This window comes from Aphelocoma coerulescens, chromosome 3 (assembly GCF_041296385.1).
Source record: "Aphelocoma coerulescens isolate FSJ_1873_10779 chromosome 3, UR_Acoe_1.0, whole genome shotgun sequence".
NCBI classification, from domain to species: domain Eukaryota; kingdom Metazoa; phylum Chordata; class Aves; order Passeriformes; family Corvidae; genus Aphelocoma; species Aphelocoma coerulescens.
The window spans coordinates 38,909,577-38,932,533 of NC_091016.1; the positions used below are offsets into that span (position 1 = coordinate 38,909,577).

A 22,957-nucleotide genomic window follows, 5' to 3' on the forward strand; every position below is an offset into this window, starting at 1 on the left:
AACAAGTCAGACAGATATAAAGGGTCATTTTGTGTAATTATTGAGCTTTTAAGCCCTGCATGATAGAGGCATCGAAGTACATATTTTTCCCTGTGTTTATATGCTCACTTTTCGAAAGATGCTAATAAGGCAAAAGAAGAAAGACTCCAGCTTCACAGTGCTGTCTTAGTAAGCATAAAGAATTAAGATTTCACAGAGAGAAACCAGAGTTTCCATTTCAGAGCATTAGGAGCCTCTCAGCAGTGTAGAAACTGCATCTAACATTTCATTTGCTAGCTTTTATTTTAGATGATTCTAGCTTGATTGAAGAAAGATCCAGCTTCTTTAAAGTTACATTTCTTAACAGCAATTCAGGATCTCAAGGTTTTCAAATTGTTAATTTGTCTTTTCTATTTTTCCACTTCTACCTTCAGTTCCTTGTGTTTGCTTTTCAGCCACAAATATACATGGATCTTTTGAGCAAGCCTTCAACAGAGCAACAAGGAGCTGCAAACTGCAGTGTCTTATTCTCCCTTAAATGTTTTTCCATGTACTTGTTCACTGCTGCTCTGCACGTACCATATGCATTAAAAGTTTTGCTTTGCTCCATTTGGCCCTGCAGCTGGCATGTTCTTGGCTCCTCTTCATGCACATTACTGTGAGGATAGTTGTGAAAACACCACAGTAACTCTGACATCAATTTGGATGTTGGCTCAGTTCTGCCTCAGAGAAAATAAGTAATACCAAATTATACCCACAATATCACTACCTGTTTCTTTTAGGTATTGGGTTTTTCCCCCATGCCAGGAAAGACTTGAATGTCTCTTTGGGGAGCAGCAAAAATTGTTGAATTAAAAATAGATACATGTATGGCTATTACCATCTAGAAAAAAATACTTTAAGAAGAAAAGGTAATTCAGTATGTGTAAAATATTTGTTCTTTAGTCTTCTATTCAAAATAAAAAATCAAAACAAACAGTCATTTACTTTCAAGAATTATTATCATCTTGTGGCAGTACCTTGGATTGCCTTGCCAGTCATAAATTCTCTCTGTTGAAGATGTCTGTGCATGCATGCATATACCCACATGCATGTAGGCACACCCACACATGCACCCTCTCAGCACCCATATAAATAAGTTATTTACTTATTTACTACTGAAAAAGTTATCCAAATTGTACAATTTGTGAAACTGGCCCATTTATCTGCCTAAGAAAGGAATGCCTAATACCTGAACTGTTGTTTTGTGGCTATATTTGTTTACTTTGAAATTCATTGTTGCTTAGATACAAAACTGATGAATAAGAGAGACCCAAATATTCATTATCTAGGTGGTAAGTTGTTATTTTGTCTGTAGCCCTTTCTTACAGGCAAAATCATTAAATAATATAGCAACTGTTGACATCTCCTTTTACTGTCAGAGGGCCAGTCAGGTGTTAACATAGCAGGTCTAGAGATTTGCCCTAATTTGGTTGTTGATATTCAGGATCTAATTTCATCAAAACTCTGAAAAGTACACATTTGCTTATGCTGGCCAAAACAGGCATGGTCTTTAGGGTTACAGATGTCTTGCATTGAGATTCATGCAGTATTAAGCCATTGATTTAGTCACAATAATGTTTTTGCCAGGACAGATTATAACCATGAACCACAAAGTCAAAGAATTATTGTATCTTTAGGTTCATGCTTTGACTATTTCTGCACTATGTGGTATGTGGTCTATTATTTTAGAATAATGCTTTGGCAGTTTGTTTCATACACTTAAAGGGATGGTGTTTCCATTTTGCTCTTTGCTTTTCTGTTACACTGAATTCCCACAGTAATAATTTTTTATTTCTCAATATTTTTTATTTCTCAGTACAGAACATCATCATACTACCTAATTTCATTCCATTATTTTTCCTCTATGCCTGTTCACTAATTTTTCTTTCTTAATGGTTTTCATATATTTCACATACATTTATAAAATCTTTCTGCCTTTTTCCTGATACCTTGGTTGCTACGTAAACAAGTTTTGCCTGACTTTGTTTTGTGCTGTTTCATCATGAATGATGTTTCCTATCTTTTTAAAATTGTATTTGTGAAATTTTACCCAGTTCTTTGTCTATAAATTTTTAAGGCAGAGAGTTCCAAACTAAATACTAAAATTCAGTTTACCATACACCTTTGTGAGGGATTTTCATTTTTTCTGTGCTAAAAGTAACAGAAGAAAAGTTGTATTTGTTACTTTTGTCTGTCTTGGTTCACTTCACTCTCATGTCTAAAATTACTGCAGTCATGGATTCAGGTTCAGGGTTTTTAGTGGGTGAGTTTCAGTCTGAGGTCACAAGGCTTTCCTTTCTGACCTTGAGGTTAATAGATAATTCAGTGTGGTAGTAGAAAGGGTAACAGTTTTCCTCCCTTCCATTACCAAAGCTCAGTATGCCTGTATTGCTGTTGGGAGGAGGCACATGCTGATTTACTTTCTTCACTGTTATATTCTTCTTTGAGGCTGTGGTCCAATTTACTGCATTCCTTGGAGGTTTGACATGTCAATTAGATGTTATCGACAGTAATAGAAGAGCGGTTGCTGTAAATGTGAAGTTTTTACGAGTGGGCCGTGAAATTACACCCAGGGGAATGTAAGAGACAAGTGTGATAAATAGTGTTAGTGTACACACTACAAAGAAACTGATTAATAGGGAGCATGTTTCTGTCTCATATCTCTAAAAGAATTGTTTATACATTTGTTTTTAATCAACTTTTCCATTGGTGTGAAAAGTTATATAATAAGAATAGCCCACAATCTGTTGTACATTTATGGGGAGGAGACGTCTTCAAAGTTGAAAGCATCCCATTAATTGTATTATGGGGTAGGTTATTGCATTGGATGGCTTTTCATATCTCTGCTATCAGTGTGAACATCAGGAGCAATAACTATTGGTAATGAGCAAGCACAAAAAACCCAATTCAAACTCTGGGATTATGCAGATTTGTCTTGTGCATGTGTGCTCTGGTGTACACAGAAGGAAGATGAACTCCCAAGTTACTCCAGTTCACAGCCTTCATCTGCTGTCAGCTTCATCTGCCACTGCTATCCCCCAAGGGTGTGTGTGTAGATACTACATGCATGGTTCTTGCCACAACATAGAAATTTGGCTCATGGCATTCTGCCAGTTTCCAGCAAATTGCTAATAATTTAGTTTTATGTAAAGCTTTAAAATATAAACTAAATTTTTGGAAGTACAGAAAGGGAATCTATTGAAACTGAAAAAAAAATGTGTAAGCAGGCTAAATTATATGAGCTTATGCAGAACAAAAATGCTAGCAATTGCCTGCATTGTTATGTGGAAATATTTGAATTTTGATTGCTTCATTTAGTTAGAAAGATACTTACTACATTCAATTTTCCCATTGTTCAATTTGACTATATTTTAACATTTTCTTCTTGTAATACTTTTTCTAAAAAGTAAAAATGTCAGCACTGAGGCTTTGAAAGCAGGTGTTACTATAAAGAGTCTTTCAAGTGAGAAGTTTTATAAAGATCTCAGAAAGCCAGTATAGACTTCATGAAATATATTTTATGTCAGTATTTTTTTTCTAGTAGGTCTGGTAGGTCTGTTTTGTCAAGCTCACATCTGGTTTCTACAACAAATCCTGTGCAATACAATGTTTATAGCAGTTTAGTAAAGCATTCTTATAGAGGACAGATATTTTGTTTGGATTGGTGCAAGGGACCAAATCATAGAAAGTATCCTACAAATAGCTACAAATTTAGTTCAGATGCTTTCAGAATCATGCAATCCTTATAGGAAGTATATTTACAATAAAAACTTTTGAGGGAAAGTTTCCTAAAAGTTGTGAATGCATGTTTTTTACTTGTCAATATATAAAGCTATTATGAAACAAATACTGCAACAGGTGACTTTTAGTATTTATTATTATTCTCAGATTTATTCTAGACTCTTGTAATATTTATACGAACCATTTTTATTGCCTCTCTTAGTACTTAAATTCCTTTCTGGTTGTTTGGTGGTTTGGGGTTTTTTGTGCCAAGATGCATAATTAGGTCAGTTTTGCCTCCATCTCTGAGAGCAGCAGAGAAGAAGTTGTTATTTCCAGCTTGCACCTTCCTTGCTTCCTTAGGAATCTCATGTTTGACAGGCCACCTTTTGAGAAAGTGCTGTCATGGTCACAGCATGAGACAGAAACTCAGTTTTAGTTGAAGTAGGCCAGTGGTAGAATTGATCTTAATTGACTTCAATTTATAAACCAAAATGCTGATGACCTTTGATTCCTCACAATATTTTCTTTCTCATGCTTTGTCTTCCCCCTCAGTGGCTTGGGAGGCTGGATGGCAAGGGGGTGGCTGAGCTGGCTACTCAGTCTGACTTCTTTATGGGTCTGTCTGTCTGAATAAATATGTTAAATTACAGCTGTAACAGGAGAGGGAGTATTACTTCACTTCATTGTATAATACTGTTACGGTGGAAAACATGGGTTTTATAGGCAATTTATAAGGTAGCTGTACACCTTTTTGGTGTTTTATAACAAAGAGTATCTGTATAACAATTACTTCTATAGCATTTTTAGTGTGTGCTTCTGTGTTTACTTTATAGGTACTCCATAAGAGAGGTTAGTATGGTATTCATTAACAAGCAGGGGGTGTAACATATCATGCATAACATACTGTGGTTCTCCTCAGGTCTCAGTAAGCTTGCTTATCTATGCACACAATTTTTTATTTGGCAGAATCACATGCTGGTTACAGTTTGCCTTCTTTATGTCAGTACAGTCATCAGACTAATATATAGAAAGAGAACACAACTTTTTTCATTTTTCTGTTACCTGCTTTTACAAATTCCATTAAAAAAAATACATAGTCACAGTTAAAAGTCTACATCCAAATAAACTAAGAAGTGTTTCATCACTTACTGTAGAATGAGGCATATGTAGACAAGTATTAGAAAGTAAAATGGAGGTTACATTTGCTTCCCAGTCTGCTTTCCTTTTTCTCCTTGGAGGAGGAACAAAAAAATGGAAGTCGTATGTCATCTTGGAAAGTGAGGAGACATGATGTGCACATTGAAAATGTACCTGCTTAGCCTAAAGCAAGCCTTGATAAGAATATGATATGGTTATTACAGCTTGATGAATGTTGGTTACATGTAGCAGCTTTCTCTTTTGTCTGACATCTTTGGCCTGAACTGGGTTTCAGCTCTCATCAGTGCTGCTCTGGTAAGCCCACAGTGTGGTAGTATTCTGTAGTGCCAGTGGCTCATTAGAAAACCTCAATAAAATATAAGCTTCCACTTCTTTCTTAATTTGTTCTTTCTGAAAGAGAAGGAAATAATGGAGAAGAATCACTATTTATGTCCTTAATTACTATTTATATGTAATAAATCTTTAGAAAGATAACAGCTTTTCTTAGAAATAACTAGGCAAAGATTCCAAACACTGAAAAAACCCATTATATTCTTTAGGAGGTGAATTGCTATTTTGGAGCTATAGATAGTTTAAGGAATAGCAAGGTATTGGTTTAATTTACCTAGACCATCTGTATTTCTTCATTCTTCTTGCAATAGCCTAATAAGGAAAAAGACAAGAAGAAATAGGAAAGTTGAGTGATTTCTGATGATCTTTTTCCTTCCTCTGAATAGAGTCTGGTGAAGAGATCGTGAGATGCATAAAGCTATCAGGTTTTCAGCTGTTGCTGTTGGAGAGGTGAAAACTCTTGGCCCAGGAGTCTGTTTATATGTTTGAACAGAGAAAGTGATTTTCATTGCAAGGAGCTCTAAGTGAGACAGGCAGAGTCAGAGAATAAGAGAGCAAAAGATAATTATCTAAATTATGTTCAGGCTATTATAGAAGACGAATATAGTTAAAATGTAATTAAATATGACAGGCTCACAGGATGCAAGCGTGGCTTTGGAATGCTAATCATCAATTACTGCATCTCCTTAGGGGAGTCAGGCAGAACAACAGAGTTAGAAGTCGTGTGGCTGAGGTGAGATGTAGAGTGTTAAATGCTGTAGGACTGTAACGAGGCTAATTTCTTTTTAACAATGGAGCTACTAGCCAAACAACTTGTAGTGCTGCATTTCAGCTTGAGGATCCTGGTATAAATGTGAATGTGGTATAGGCTGCTAGTCTCGAGTCCTGAGCCTTCTCTTCAAGATGGAAACCTTAGCTTGATGCAGTGATTATTTTTGTAGTGAAAGTGATGACCAGAAGTGCTGCAGACTGAGCCAGCAAATCTAAAACAAATCAACCAGCAAGACAGGTGTCAAAGCAGAAAAAATATCAACACTGCCTGAATATTTAATAAAGCTAAACCCTGAAAAATACATTTGTATAGGGTCACTAATAAGGTGTACAGAGACACAGAAATTCAGCAGTGTCATTTTATGAGAGAAGTAAATTCTGATAGCTTCTTTATGACTGTGTCCTAGGTAAAGACAGTGAAAGTATTGCCACCCGTTTGAAAGATTTGTTTGTGTGGCATATGGGGAGTAAAGGTGAAGAAATGCCATCTATTACACAGGACTATCTAATCCTGGGCTAAAAATGAAGTGCTTTTGATATGTTTTAATGCTGCTGTATGATGGTATAGAGTGACTTATGTGTGAATCAATGCAAGAGCAATGTATAAAGTTTGGAGGAAATTTTTGTAAAGACCATCAAAAGCAATTTTGAGAATAGAAAATAGTGTGAGGAAAGTGTGAAGTAAGCACATATGCATGGCAGGACTAGATCAATGACATGACTACAAAACAATTTGCAAAATAGAATTTCTACAGAGAAACTGGAATTATTAAAATAGTACCAGCAGAGATAACTAGTAATAAAAAAGGAAGGTTAAAAAGAAACTTAAAGATTACCTATGATGTCTTTAATTGAGGAACACCACTGAAAAATTGTTATGGCTTTATACATTAGAAGAATTCTAAGTAAATGAGTTATATCAGCAAAAAAATGCAAAAAGAGGTCAGATATGCCTTGATAATGTTCTGTCAGTAATCTCTTTTCTCATAGGGGTATAGTTAAATGCATAAATTATCTCTTTGCTGCATAATTGTATCTCTACTGGAGAGGTATTGCCTTGCATGTATTGACATTCTCAAATGTACTGTTGCAGTCAAATCCATACAACTTTATAGTGAAGAACGTTTGCCTTGCTTATTTCAAAATGATTCTTTCCAAATCCATTTGGCTTGTTTTCTATTTTGCTTTTCTTCTTTTTGCTAAGGAAATAAAAAAGACACCTAATTTTCTCATTATGCAATCCAGTATTAATTCTCTAGTGGCAGTGTTCTTGAATTTTAATAACTCTTCTGTAAATTGTCTATAATTTTGACTTTCTTTTTCCAGTGGGAAAGGAATAAAACGGACAGATACCAAAATAGTAAATATTCTTAGGAACGAGTTTATTGAAAATGCTATCTTCCTTCAAGTCTCACACCCTCAAGAAATTTTTTTATTCTCTTCCATTATATTTTAATATTATTAAAGGATTGATTATAATCCAATCCTAATAATAGCACTGTAGCAGAAAGTAAGGACTTGCAGTGCAGTGGGAAGTGAACGAACATAGGAACTGCCTGGAGGAGTTGATCTGGAAGCATGTCATCAAAACAATCTTCAGAGATGTTTTTCTCAATCTCTCTTAGTGTCACACTCTTCAGCTATATTCCCAAATAAATGCATCAGCTTCCCTGTTACCACATCATAGGACAGACAATGGCATTTACTGCCATGCCTGGAAAACCTGCATTGAGCTCTTGCAGTGTGTATTTGACCAGTGCTCAGAAATAGTAGAATACAGACCTCTTCTCTTCTCTTCTCTTCTCTTCTCTTCTCTTCTCTTCTCTTCTCTTCTCTTCTCTTCTCTTCTCTTCTCTTCTCTTCTCTTCTCTTCTCTTCTCTTCTCTTCTCTTCTCTTCTCTTCTCTTCTCACAGAACACAAATTCTACATTAGTGTCTAGGAAGACACAGGCTCTTCTTAATAGCTTCTTTAGGATTTTAAACTCTTTTATTTAGTAGAGCTTTAAAATATTTTCCAAATCACTAGAAAGCAAATCTGGTTTTTACATCACCACTCTCCTTGCATAAAGTTTGCATGTGTGAATGTCAAAGCATATGCATAATGCAAACTATGCAATGCTTTGTTATGAGAAGTAGTGTTGTGATCATCTGTTTGTCCCAGCCTCTCATCTTTGGAACTTTGCAGTTTAAGGTAACGAGTGCTGTTTGGCCATGGAGTTTAACTGACTGGCTGTACTAGGGGAATGTTAGAAGGAATCTCACGAATCATCCTCCTGTTTAGGGGGGAAATTTTTAAGACATAATAATCTTCCAGGTCTTGAAACAATCAACAAAATAGTCCATTCCTGGTTTATATTTTATTTACAGCATTAAGAAACAGCCTGAGCTTTAAAGTAGAGGTATAGCCACATAAGGGATATAAGTAAACCACACCATTAGGTAGATAACTGCTGTACCTCTGAGGCCTGCCACAGACCACACCTTTCTGTTATCATGAATGACTGTAATTACACCCATTACCTCACGGAGTAACCCCAGTAAACTACTTGAAATTAGGACTTGATTGGGTTTGTAATCTTCTTTAAGCAAATATAACCAGACAGCAGTGATAAAAGTAAGTTAAGCCCAGAAATGCTGTTTGTGACAAAAAGAGTTTTCTCACTAAGGGAAAAATCAAATGTCTGACAAATAGTCAGCAACCAAGCTGTTCATACTGCTAGGCTTTGGGGTAGTCTGGTGGTAGTGACTGGTGTTCTATTCAAGTTTTGTTTTGGTCCCTTTTTCTTACATGAACACTTCTGAAGGTATTCAGAACCCATTCTGGAAAACTATCCAATGTCTTTTTCCATACTAAGTTAATCAAGTTGGACCTAACTTCATTTTATTTCTGAAGCCTTCTGTGATAGAGAAAGTTAAAATTTGGCTGAAAAGTTAAATTCTGTATATTTTGTTTTCATGTTTTATGAATATGAAATAATTTAAATTTTAATGTGTTCAAGTAATAATCTAGTGTTGTAGAAAACTGGTATCAAACTGAAACCTCTAGTTCCTAGAATATTTTATTTCTTCTGTTTTACTGTCAGTGTTCTGTAAGCACAAAGTTATGGTGTTCTTTTCCTGCTGTGTATTAAGCTACTTGAGGTGTTGCACCTCACTCAGGTCAGATGAGTATGAGTGAGGAACAAAGATTATAGAGGTCCCAATGTATCTCTAGGGTTCTCTAGCCCAAAAAGTTATTCACCAGCTCTGGGAGAGTGGTCTGTTCTCCTCACTGCTGCTGTGTCAGGATGGAGAAATGCTCACAACCTGAACTGCAAATGATGCTTTATGACATTTGTAACTTTCTGGAAGGACCTTGGCCCACACAAAGAAAGCTTGGTTCCTCTTCCTCTACTGTTCCACTTAGAGTATGAAAAGTCTGAGGTTTTAGGTGGTTTGGTTTGGGGTTTTTTGTCCTACAGTTTTAATTTTCTTAGCCAAGCTCTGGTGATTCCTCATGAACAGGAGGATGAATTTACTTTAATTTATTGGATTCTTCATTTATCTAATACAATCAATATAAGTCAAAGATTTTAGACTTTTGATCCAGGCTTTTTTTCTTTTACCATTTTGTTAACTTTCAGCAATATTATGATTGTTGTCCCTGCACAGAAATATAGTGATATACGTATGAAATCACATAAGCAGAGTCAAGACACTTAAAAATCAGGAAGGAGTGCTAGAAAATTGGGCAATGAAAAGTGCTGCTCCATTTGCCCTTTTAAGTGATAGTAGTACATACTGTCACTTGAACGCATTCTGTATATTTTACTGCAGGCTTTTGTGACTGTGTTCAATATTTGTATGTCTTTCTGAATTTTCTTTGTAGATCCTGGCAAACAATCACTTTTGATAAACAGCCTGCATCTTTTATCAGAATAGTTGGAACTCGCAACACAGCTAACGAGGTAAGGAACTTCTGAAAAACCCTATACATTAATATACCACAGCACAGTTTTTCGTATCTTGCAGTGAAATTGATAATGCCTTCTCAAATGTACATACTTCATCTTTTTGCTGAGGCAATCTAGCAAAACACTTGAACAGTGTTATCATCTGTTCCTAGTTTTGACCTTTCCACACTACCATCAAATACTCCTATTGGGTTTGATTTTAAATTAATCTTTATTTTGATGAACAATTAAATGCCAATTTAGTGCGCTAGAGAAAGGTGTATGGTCTCTGATATACTTGGGTTTTATCACCTGTATATTATCTTTTTAATTAATAAAACATAAGAAAAATCTCACTCATAAGAAAATCTTATTTGTGTAAGATTCTCTTATAAGTAACTTTCATATCTGGTAAGTCAGTTGACTAATAGTGGCCAAACCAAGAGATTTTTTTCATTTTATACAGAAAAAAATACTTTGTCCTAGCCCATCAAGTGCAATATCATCCCATCTTTGTTTACTTGTGCTTCTCTCTTTTCTAATCGTTGTGTATTGTCTCAGATGATTTTACTCTTGACTTCAGTGAAACAATTTACAATATGTGAATTTAAGAGTATATGGAAGTCTTTGTGAGATGAGGATTCTATAGTATGAGATTATAAGAGGCACCAGCAGCTGGTTCCTAAGCACTGGGAGCGCTGTCCAATAGCATTGTCTGTGTCCAGTTGTAGTGCAACTCTTGGAGAAAAATGCAGTAGCCGGTATCAACATCTCAGCCAACAGCTGGAAAGTAGCTGACCAACCAACAGAACTGGGAATACAAATATTTATTTTGTGTTGCTGAGTGCTGTCTCCCACCACATGCAGTTCAGCCTTAATCAGTGAGTCTTAGAATCAGAGTCAGAAGCTGCCTATGGGGTAGTACATGTGTGAAGAAGGCTTCTTCCATTACTGATCCGTACTGACAGTCTTGTTTCCTCTCATGCCAATGTTTGTAAATTCCCAACTCTTTGTTAAAAAAGAATGAGGTTCATTGCATAAACTTAGCAAACCAGACTACAGGAAACATTGCTTTCAACTTTGAATTCTTAAAGGCAGCTTTAAGCCCTGAAGAGCAATGGCCTTTTAGGCATAATTCTAATTTCAAATTGGTTACAATTTGCAATGAATTTAATATCCTGTGTAATTTATATCGAGCGCTGCATAACTAGTGAAGATGAGTATGGACAGAGGTTACAGCTGTTCATGTAGTGTCTCAGTTGAATCATAAGCACATGCTGCTCTTTGTCTTTTCCTTTTTTGTCTTTAAAATCTGCATCCAACACTAATTTGGTTTTTATTTTTTAAATTATTTCTCCTAAAGCCTGTACAGGAGGAACATTGTCAGTGTGCACATATTACTAAATTGCATTTATATATATATATATATATATATATATATATATATATATTAAATTGAGGGGCTGTAACATTTGGTCATAAATTTTAATTTTCTAAAGAAAGCAGCAAGATATTTTTCATATTTCCAATTTAAATAGTAACAGTGTAACCAAAGTCTTGTTATTTTCTATAGTCTCAGTAGTCTCTTCAGTAAGAATACAAGCAGTTTCCAGAATTACTTGCCCGGAACTGCTTGCACAGTATGTCAAATCTTTCTCATTTTAAATAAAATATGCTAATGGCAGCATGTTCTTATCAAGGAGTATTACTGTAATAGGTACAAAATACTCCTTACTTGTTCTACCAACACATACCTTTGAACTTTGAAACACAATCTGTACATCCCAAAGGGAAGAGTTGATTTTTGGAATTGAAAAGAAATCACATAAAATTTTTACATTTTATGAATTCTTTAATCTTTTGAACTCATCTTTTCCTTGCTATGTTTTTCAAGTTTTGGAAGACATGATGTTCACAAATTTTTTTACCTGGAGTTTGAATAGTTTTTGGTATAGTAGAACATGGTAGAAGTGTAACTTTCTGTTTTCTCAAGCTTACACACATCCTACTTTTATCGAGAAAAGAATTATTTTTCCTTGTCATCATTTATTTGTCAGACAGGTCACCTGATACTTTATGTAAGTTTTCTCTTGTTTTTTCTCTTCAGTATTACTGACCTGGAAAGGACACCTAGTTGCTGATGTGAGAGCTTTACCTTACAAATTACTGTGCCAGTGTATATGTACTTGGCCTTCCTGCTTTGTGTGTCCAACCTCTCTTAAAATACCCATGAGAAGTAGGACACAATGTGGGTCATAGGATGATTCTGAACTGTCATCTTTTTCTTTTGATAGAAGCACATGCAAGATTGTTTGTTTTAGTGATCCTTTTCTGAAATGCTTAATTCTGATACCGGATGAAGCAGCTGGGCTCGACTGTGCTTCTCAGGCTTAGGCTTCCCTCACATGCAGTATTCTTTGTAAGCTGAGGTGGCAGAGTAACTGAGAATAATGTTCTAAATTCACAGGCTTGTCAATATGCCACACGTTTTGACCATTAAGAATTTAATATGAAAGAATCAGTAAAAATGAAAGTCACAATTTAAGAGTTGTGCACTTCTGACTTTCTAGACTAGTACTAGCTAAATTTCAGTGCTATCCACACTATGTTTAAAAAAGCTGTATCACTATGTAAAGTGAGGTTTTAAATGAGAAACATTATTATTATGGGATACATTAGAAATACAGAATCTTCTCACTTAAAGACCTCCATCCCATTCTGTGCTGCCTTTCAAGGAAAGCAGCGTCTTATGGAGGTGCACTGATGAGAGAATGTTCTTTACTGCAAGACCTTATCCTGAAAAGTGCAGCTGGAAAAAATTACAATAGCTGTTACTTTATAATCATGGGAGTGGGATGAGTACAAAGGGGACTTTTCTAGAAGTGTAGCTAAATACAAAAATTGGCTTCTCAAGAACTGTAGCAGATGGAGAGAATTCATGCCAGTATAGGAATTAGTTCAGCTTTAGGAAAAAACAGGAGAAATGCAGAGGAAAACCATTTTGTGCACGTGTGTCTATGTGTGGGTGTGGGTGCAGATTTGTAATCTGTTCATATATGTATATATAAAGGCATAGCAGTACATCTTTATGTGAGCAGGAGTGTATATATAGAAATATAAGCATGTATTGCTATGTATCTGCATAAAAACCTTACACTGAGGGGCACAAGAAAGTATAATGGGGATTTAAAAAAAAACAAGCAGTGACTGAAGATTTTTTTAATTCGTTTTATGTATGCTGTCAGAATTCAAATTAGCTAGCTACATCCTCAGAAAAGACCTGGGGCTACTGCAGACATGTCAGTGCAGATATCTGCTCAATGTTCACTTGAGAAGGGATGGTCAAAAAGAATAATAGGATTTTAGGTTGTATTGAAGAAAAGATAGAAAATACAATATTCTGTAGTCTTGTATGAGTATGTAGTATATCCATGTCTTGTTTATGTATTAGATTTTGCCCATATTAACTTAAAAGGGTCTGGGAAAGGGCAGTTAAGATTATAAGAGATTACCTTTGTTTGTGAGAAGAGCTTTAAAGACCTGGTCTACTTGCAAGAATAATAGAAGATGTCATAAAAGTATACAAAATTAAGACAAGATAATAAGTTTAAAATTCAGGATTTAATATTCATCAGGCTTTAGCTTTAAGACTACAATGCATGTAGTAGCAAATTTTAAAGCAGCGTTTGTATGTGGCAAAGCTGTGCAATTCACAGCAATGAGAAATCATATGGAAAGAAGTTTTGTAACAATTTTGAAGAGTTCCTCCCCCTTCTCCTCCCAGGCTCTTCAAGAACAAGTAGAAGTAAGTAAAGTAGAAAATAAATTGGAAAAAATGCTTAAGCACATGGTCCTCTTACTCTAAGATACAGTCACCTGTACACTGGTCCCAGGTATTGTTTGAATCATCAGAAAATGATCACTGTTTCAAACAGAGTATTTCATCTGATGAAGCAGCAGTCACCTTGGACACTCTGAATGCCTTTCTACACACTCCAGGACATGTCTGTAGAGCTGCCACTGTTATTACAGCAGAGGGCAATCTTGAAATAGAATCATGTTGGTAATGATTTAAATTTCATTTCTAGTGTGCATGAACATTCAGCCTTTTGAGGAAGTGATTAGATAATAACGTGTTTAAGACAATTAATACAATTGTTGTTATTATCCAATAGTATGTAGTAGGTATTTCTGCTACTTGGCAATGAGAAAAATCATTTACAAATATCCCAATCTGCTTTGGAAACATCTTTCTGATTTTTGGTGCCATATGTAAAGGTTGGTATAATTTGAAGGCCTTTTCTTGCTCCAGTGCTTTCCCTGTCTAATGTTTATTGCCCATGAGTAAATGGTTTTGACCTCATGTATTTTGTCTGATTACTTTGTCACTGATCTGGCCTGCAGACTTCCATTTAGACTTCATCTTACTTTGCTCATGCTTTTGCCAGCATTGAATTGTTTTGCTTTATCTTCATTTTTTGTTCTCTCCAGGTGTTTCACTGTGTGCACTTTGAGTGCCCAGCACAAAACAGTACTCACAAGGATGAGAGTAGTAAGGAAGTAGCAACAACAGAGGTGGGGACTGGTGGACAGTAGCTTTTTTCTTGCCCTGTTGGAGCTGCAAGCACCTGGTTCCCTGCATTCCCTTCCTGGATCCACCTCGCATTCTCATGTTCACCAACCATAAAGGAGGTTGAAAGGGAGCTTTTGCAGCCCCACTGACATTCTGTGAAATTATTCAGAACCTTCTTGTGCTGGCACCTTTTCTTTCTTTGTGAATGAAGGGGACCATGTCTGAAAGCTGGAAGTATTGAAATGGAAAAGGCTTTTTCCCAAGGACATGAAGAGACTGTTCCACTCTCCTCGATTTGTTCAAATCAGGCTGGTCTCCAAGGGGGGAGAAAATAGTTCTTCAATTTTCATCAAGTATCCCATTAACACCCTACCTCTCTAATCTAACCAAGGCAAGGAAAACAGAAGGAAATAAAAGGCAGAGCTACGGTGGAAATCTAAAATTACTCAAGCAGAATGGAAAGCATATGAAATAAGTATTTGTTCCCCAGAGGCTTTTATTAGCAAAACAAAATGTTTATGGAATACATCGGTCCAGAATATATGTTATTTTTTAAAGTGGTTCTTCATCCATATTCCTTTGTAACTAGTAATCTGTTTTCAAAATCATTTTGATTCTGTATTCCACTTTGTTTCTTATTTTTGGCTATAGCAAATGCTGTACAGTAGATTAAGGAAGTATCAGACGTTTACCTGCTGAGATGCAAATTCTCTCATTCATCAGTGGGATGACAAGAAAAGCATTCATCATATCAACAAACTAATTAATGTATCTATATTAATCTTGACCTTAGTTGACTTTTCAAAGTACAAAATTGTCATTTCCTACATTCAAAAGGAAGTTCCTAAATCAAACATCCGTCTTGAAGAAAATAGTATTTTTTCACTCCTGAAGATGATTATTTAAATTTTTCCTGCCTAAGACAACTTGCAACAGAACATCAAAAATGTTTGGTTTACAAAAGTTGAACTCCATCTGGTCACTTACAGCAGTTGTTCAAATATCAAAAGAAGAATTTGCAGATAAATTACATTTTTCCAAGAAGAGTTTCTTTCCAGTCTGGAGCTAAAAATGCAAAGGCTGTGTATGCATTCACATTTCTCATGATCTTCATAAAATGTGATGCTTTTGCCTGTATTGTAAAAGATCTGGTTCTTACTTTACAGTCACAGAATTCGTTATCCATCCATATCTGTCTGGATTACGTTGCCTGCAACTTTGCTTGTTCTGTTTTCACACTGATGATGATGTAATCTCTTACTCTCCAGATCTGCATGACTTTTAGGAAGAACTCCATGTTGGTCTTTCAGTATGGGATAAAGAGATTTTGTATGAAGACAAATGCTGATGTAATTGGCAAAATTGATTAGGATGGTTGTTCCTCCACACAAAGTATATTATATTGGAAATGTCAGCTAACCAGTTTTATGAACTTGGAATTTCCTGTGGTGATAAATAACCTTGTCAGAAGAAAACAAAGCTAGTGCAGGATAAATATGGTTTTCCTTTACATAACCATAGTGATAAAATGAGCTATATCAACAGAGCAAGTTGTATGTTAATTTATCACACTACTTAATTTGAAATAATTTCCCTGTTGGATACTAGTTGTGCTAAACCCAAGAAGAAATATAATCAGTGGTAGCAATGAATCAGAGGATATTTCAAATAAGAAAAGCATCCCTTTTCTTTCAAATAAAATTGATTAGGCTTTATCAATAATATTATAGTATTTTTCATTGCCAGATTACAATTTAGTTCTGACATTTGCATACAGTTCCCTCCCTTCCTACTCCTGTGCTCTGACTTGTGAATGTCTTTTGGTGGAGATGGGTGCCCACTGTGCTGTATAGAGCTTGTAGTTCATGTGCCACAGCTGCCTTAGACAGTCTGGAGTACTGAGGCAGGATACTGCTTGTGCCAGGCACCTCCCAGTCTGCAGGGCTGGTTACCTCATGGCTCAACAGCCTCTGGAGCATGAAAGAATTGAGACCAGCTACTGAGGACACCACTCTCTTGTTTATGTATAAGTCCAAACTGTTGGAATTTTTTTACCTTTAAAAGTAAAAGCAGAAGACTTTTCCAGTTGCAATTCATGCTGGAACTACTGAGATGCCTGAAGCATGTCTTGCTTTTCATAGATAAGTCCTTGCGTGGCAGTGGTGGTATTTCTTTGCAGTTTCATCAAACAATTCTGCTTTTCTCAAACTGTGGATAAGCAAAGGGCATAACCTCCTAGCTGTTAGCTTTTAGTAGCCACCATTGTAGAGAATGTTAAAAAAAACTAAAATCAGAAAAGCTTCTGCCATCTGTTCTGAGTCTAGGCTGTCACAGAAAGAATGGTATTTTTCCATTTGTAATCCTTGACATGCACAGTTAATTTTTATGATACAAATAAGTCTTGTAGACTATAACCTACAGAACATTTTTTGATCTTGTCCTGTAACTCACTGTGGAACAGAAATGTCTCTTTATTTCCCATGACATTCATTCTCTGCCAAGAATCTGGATGAACATACCCTGGTATCTGATATTCCCAAAGCAAAAACTCTGAGGTCCTATAGACCCTTCAGTTTCCCACCCTCATAAATCAATAAAAAGAAAAAACAAGTTTGCATTGTCCCTTCATGCAGGTGAATAGCAATTTTTAGTATTAGACTTCTTCTCTGTCACAATGGCCTTTCTCAGAGTCTTTATTTAGTGTTGCTCTGAGAACCTGTCATCAGGGTGAGCCCACTGAGCTCCCAGGCTTTTAAGGCAAGCCCTGCTGCAAGCCCTTCACCCTTTCAACATTTACCCTCTTTATTTAAAGAAATAAAGTTTACAGAGAGCTGAACTATGCTGGGTCTTCTAATATTGCCCACCAACAAACACCCCTAAAACCTGTATTGCCTAGAAGAGGTCTCTTGTCTTAAGCATTGTGGCAGCAACGTATTAGTAGCGATAAAGGAAGATACAACACACAACTGATTTGTGGTTTTGTGTGAATGTTCTCATTCTTTCTAATTACTGTCTGTGTTTATGGACTCCCAGTTTCAGATGTACTTGCTGTATATTCCTCTGAAGGTTTTTTTTTTCCTTTTTTATCTTTTCCTCCCAGTGAAAGTAAGTTGTGCTGTTAACGGCTTAGTATTAGGGTTTATCAGAGTGATGAAATACTGTAATTATTCAGAACTGTGTAATCAGTCATATTCTATTTACAACAGGGTTAGAGCAGAACTGACCAGGTACTCATTGCTTTCTTATCAGAAACTACAAAATAGACCTGTTGTTAAGAGTTCTGCATAATGGAAATAACTATACTGACACTATTGAGTCATTGATTCTATTTGGTACTTCAGGATCTTTAAATTCCCCAGGCCTCCTTTTCTCAGTTTTACTTCCATAGGTTGAATTGAGGCTTAGACTTAACTCCTGTGGAGCTCAACAAAGGTCTTACTAAAATCTTTTTATTTAGTTAACTTTTTCCAAAAGAAGATAAAAGGGTTTTTTTTTCACAGAATGCAAGGGAAAATAATTATCTGAGAAAATTAATTTTTGAAGTGAGCAAACATTGTGCAGCTTACCATTTTTCAAGATGCTTTTCAAGCCATTTCCAATCAGCTTTAAAACAAGTTCAAATGGCTGTTAAATGGAATTACAATGACAGAAGTTAACCCAAGTCTAATTTAAAAGACAGTACAGAGGAGAAATCATTAATTTTGTTAGAGTAAGAGCTCTTCTTCATTGCAGTTTCCTTCTTTCAGAGCTCCATTTCTTTCTTTTCTCCATGAAAATCAGTTTTTCTTATTTATTATGACAACTCATGTAAAAGCTCAGTGCTTCTCAGCATTGCTGAAAAACTCAGTTTAATGCATCTTCATCTTTACTAATGACAACTTTAGAGAATTTTCAGTTGAGTACCTGACTTGAGAGTTGGTTTCCATGAAAGAAAACAAAAGAAGTCTGTAATTGTTTAAGTCTAATTAAATTTTCAGTACAAAAATTAGAAGACAAAGTTAATGCCATTCTTGTCTGATTGTTGTGTCATCGTAGTCCTGGTTATAAAGTGATGCCCACCCAGAGACACTTAATAAGGGATTAGAACTTAGATTTGATTTCACATGCTTTAGATTGCATTTCTCTATGAAGATATTAATTGGCTTATATTTTGACAGGGTTTAGTGTACTGTCAAATAAACAAGTGAATGTGTTGGTAATTTTGTTGTTGTAGCTAGAGTAGTAAGCAAATGATTAGAGCCTGTAAGAGTTAATGTATCCAAGAGTAAACGTTTAGGCTTGTGCCTCATTATATCAGTTGCCAGAGGACTAAACCATGCTTCAAAAATAATTGTAGATCCCAGAGGATGCTTGAGGCCTGATTTCCATCCCCATCTCTCAGTTAATGGTTCTATTTAGGTTAGAATTGTTAGCTCTCTCTGAACTGGTTATTGTTGTTGTTGTCAGTTGTACTACTTAACTCATATATATATATATATATATATATATATATATATATATATAATATATGTAGAAGCTCCACAAAGCTTTGTTCAGGATACAGAAGTAAAGGTCCTGGGTCAAGTTTTAGGAGTGCCTAAATATTCACACACACACATATATGTATGCATTAAATTGAGGTAGTAGCTAATTTAGTTTGAATTTAGAACAGGTTCTAAAGCTCCAAAATGAAAAAAAAGAAAGATATTAAAAAAATCTGTCCAGGCAGGTGCAAAATGCTGCCGTTGTGGTATGGCAGGATGCTGGTTGCTTTAAAGGTGCAAATGACTAAAAAAGGTACAGTGAGCCAGTCCAAAGCTTTTGTCCAATTGTTAAATATTGGCAACTTGGCTGTAGTGAGGTGTAGACAATATAAAGCAAGTTAAATGCTCATCTCAAAGATGGATGCAGTTCAAAGAACACAGATATTCCTCCTAGCTACGTTGTCTGCCGTGGCTTGCAGTGTTTACAGAGTGAACCTTCATATGTCTTCTGTTACCTGCTCAAAAAAACCCTGCGGTCTTTTTGGCCCTTCCCAAGCTTTCATTGCAAAGCTTTGGCTGAGGTAATTACAAAGTGGTGGAATCTGGGTCTGTGTTTGGATGCTTACAAGAAAAGTTCTAAAATCACTCTGCAACCTTTTTTAAGATAAAGCCCAAATTAAAAAGTGCAGCATAGTATGAGGAAATTACAGTTATCTGTCATATGCCAATGTATACTGACTTTCTGTGCAACCACATACCAGTTTTATCACACTGCATGTGTTTGATTACTATGGTATGTCCAAATGGTGGGAGTGAAGAATGATCTTTGTACACCCATGGCATTACACATTTTCACACAGCCAGTCATTAGAGAAGTACTTCTCACACTGTTCCTTGCAGCCTGATACAATAATACAGCTCAGTGTTTTGAAAAAATGGTACTTGATCTCTAACATGAACGTAATGGAATTGAAGTTCAGATTACTAAAAATTTGAATGAGTGGTGGCATCACCCTGCACAGGTGTAAACATGCCTCTCCAGTGCCTCCTACTACTTTAAGCCCTGGGCTATCACTGCACTATTGGTAAAATGAACTGTTACTCATCCTTTTTGTACTTATCATCTTGGCACATCTATTCTCTGTGTGGCTGCTCAGTTAAAACAATCGTTTTCAGAATTATCGTCTGACTCCTGAAAACTGGCAGATATACATCAGTAACTTCAGTCAATTATATTAAGTAGTCTGAGGAATTTACAGAATTAATCTATATGGTCTTTTACACCAAATTCTGTGTCCAAAAGGTACCAGCTGAGTCCTGAAGTATCAAGTGAGTTGGACAGTATTACTGCTCAGATGAGTGTTTGATATGCTGTGTAGTCCAAGTGAATGGTAGTTATCACAGCTTCTTTCTGGAGAGGAATCAGGGAATCAGAGAATGATGGGGTTGGAAGGGACCTCAAAGATCACTCAGTTCTCACCTCCCTGCCATGACAGAGACACATTTCACTAGACCAGGTTGCTCGGAGCCCCATCCAAGCTGGTCTTGAACGCTTCCAGGGATGGGCGTCCACAGCTTCTCTGGGCAACCTGTTCCAGTGCCTCACCACCCTTACAGTAAAGAATTTCTTCCTAACACCTCATCTGAACCTACTCTCTGTCAGTTTGAAGCCATTCCCCCTTGTCCTGCCACTACATGTCCTTGTAAAATGTCCTTCTCCATTTCTTGTAGACTCCCTTTAAGTACTGGAGGGCCGCAGTCAGGTCATCCCAAAGCCTACTCTTTTGCAGCCTGAACAATCCTGATTCAGCTTTTCCTTCATTCATGTAATTTTTGGTCTGTGTCACCTGTCTGTTGTCACTGTACTCCTGAGCTATAGTCACTAGGTGGTGAGACTTGTGCTTAGTACCTAGAATCCAATAAATGTGTTTAACCGCAGATGTTAAGAAATTTTTGTCTTTACACAAAACTATTAGCTTGTGCTTTTGAAACATGGTCAGGCCATACAGAATTGGCTTTTGGGCATCCTCTGTAGCCATCTGTTGGGTTTTTGAGTTATCTTCAGTTGCTAAAAGATGGTAAGATTCCTCACAGGAATTTCTCATAGTTTTGTCACGCTGAGAAACGGCTTTTGAAACAATCGTGGCATGTTCATTGCTGGAGAAAAGAGGCAGGTTTCTTTTGCTTCTACAGGCCAGGATCCTGTATGGGTTATTCTGTAAGTTTGGTTTTGCTATTTTTAATAAAAAGGGTGTCAGTGTTGTGGGATTTAGATCTGTTTCAGGAATCATGTCACTTACTCATTTTGAGAGGTAAATACATAAATGAATGTTTTTATGTAATAATACAAAGCTCATGAGGCTTGGATGATTAGATTAGAAATATCACTTAAAGCAGGAGCTGGAGTTGGAAGGAGAAGTTTGGGGGAAAGACTGGTATGGAGTTACATGGTTGCATTTGTGCATTTATAATGATGGAAATATATGTGTTATGCAAGTTGAAGTGACTATTTGCAAAGATGTGTTTCTATATGGGCTTTTTTTGTTAAATTACAGAATTCTGTTAAGGAATCTATCACTCATCTGAATATGAGTGCTAAAAGAGAACATAGGAAGTGAAACTTTCGTAGTTTTTTATGGAAAGAGCAACACAAAGATACAATTCTTGTGGCCTGAGCTAGTTCTGTTTGTCTCCAATCCTCCCAGCTCTTATTTTTTCCTGCATGCTTTCCCCAACCTGTTTGTTCCTCCTTTTCTTTTCCTCTGTATTCATCATATCACTGTTGCTGGGGTGTTCCCTGTAACTTTCCTCTGTATTGTGATATATTAAGGAATTATAAAATATTATTTATTTTTACCTCTTTGTCATACACTGAGTAAAATATCATCGTCCCCTTTCATTCACATCACTCTCGAGGCAACTACCACTAGCCTAGTGAGCAACATTTGAATTTGGCTGTCTATGGATGTATGAAATAATAGTCCTTTTGCACCTTGTACTTCCATGATCTGTTTACAACCTGTTACCCTTAAGAGGAAAATCAGTAAGAAGTTTACTGTTGACTTAGGAAGTAGGTCAGGTTTTATGCTGGCTTACGTAACTTAAGTTTAAATATAAATTAAAATATTTCTTTCTCACCATGATACACCAGATACATGCTCAATTTGCTAGTTGTGCATTGTCCAAGGCAATAATTGTATGTAAGTGTTCTTTTCTATGTAAACTGCATCATCAAGAGTGAATCTTGAAAGAATTCATAACTTTTCAGTGTCCCTGTGTGAAGGTATTTCAGCTGTCCAGGGATCCAAACACCCCACTGAGCACATGGACTCATTTTGGGAAGTACAGTGTTACTTCACAATTTGGACCCCATGTCTGTTAACCTTGTCCAGTCTCTTGTAAAGTGTTCTTTCCTTTTTGCTTTGCTCAATTTCACTATTGTCTCTGATTTTCTTTTTTAAGTGAATGTTAATGTTCAGAGCCAGGCTAAACAGAAGTTTATGTTTTGGTGAACTTTTTCACTCATTCTCTGTTAGCAGCTCCTCTTTCTTGACAGACAGTAATTTAAATCCCTTTTACACTATGTTAACCTCCCCTTCTCTGTAGCAATTATAATGGTATCTCGAAATTTTTGTGCATTAAATCCCTTTCCATCTTTCTTATAGAGTGGTTCTAAACTACCTCAGACTTTGTTGTGAACAGGTACGAGTTTCAGCTACAGTTTTTAGACTTTATCATAGTCTTTGAATGTTCTTTAAGTGCATGTGTGTGTAGCAAAATCGGCCTGCCAGACCCTGATTGCATTTTCAGGAATACTGTCCCAAGTGAGACGTGTAATTGGGATAAATTCCCAGCCACACCTGTTCAGGCTCTCGCTGATACCTCTTTCAAGAAAAGCTTTTCAGGAGTGCAGCTTCTGGTATGGGAAGCACTTCAACTTTCTCTTTGAAGGGACATGATGCTCCTGCACTGGACAACTTCCACCT

The 22,957-nt window shown here is 36.3% G+C and overlaps 1 protein-coding gene across 3 annotated transcripts in view; it reads left to right on the forward strand.

Annotated features, from left to right (window-relative positions):
• The window catches only part of BTBD9 (BTB domain containing 9), a 113,894-nt gene extending 94,927 nt beyond the window's left edge, over nucleotides 1-18,967 (forward strand). For all 3 annotated transcript variants that reach the window (XM_069009830.1, XM_069009832.1, XM_069009831.1), the window contains exons 11-12: nucleotides 9,872-9,950; nucleotides 14,427-18,967. In XM_069009830.1, coding sequence (XP_068865931.1) covers nucleotides 9,872-9,950; nucleotides 14,427-14,531 — 184 coding nt within the window. In that variant the 3' untranslated portion in view covers nucleotides 14,532-18,967. The remainder of the gene's footprint in view (nucleotides 1-9,871; nucleotides 9,951-14,426) is intronic.
• The last annotated feature ends 3,990 nt before the right edge of the window (nucleotides 18,968-22,957 follow it).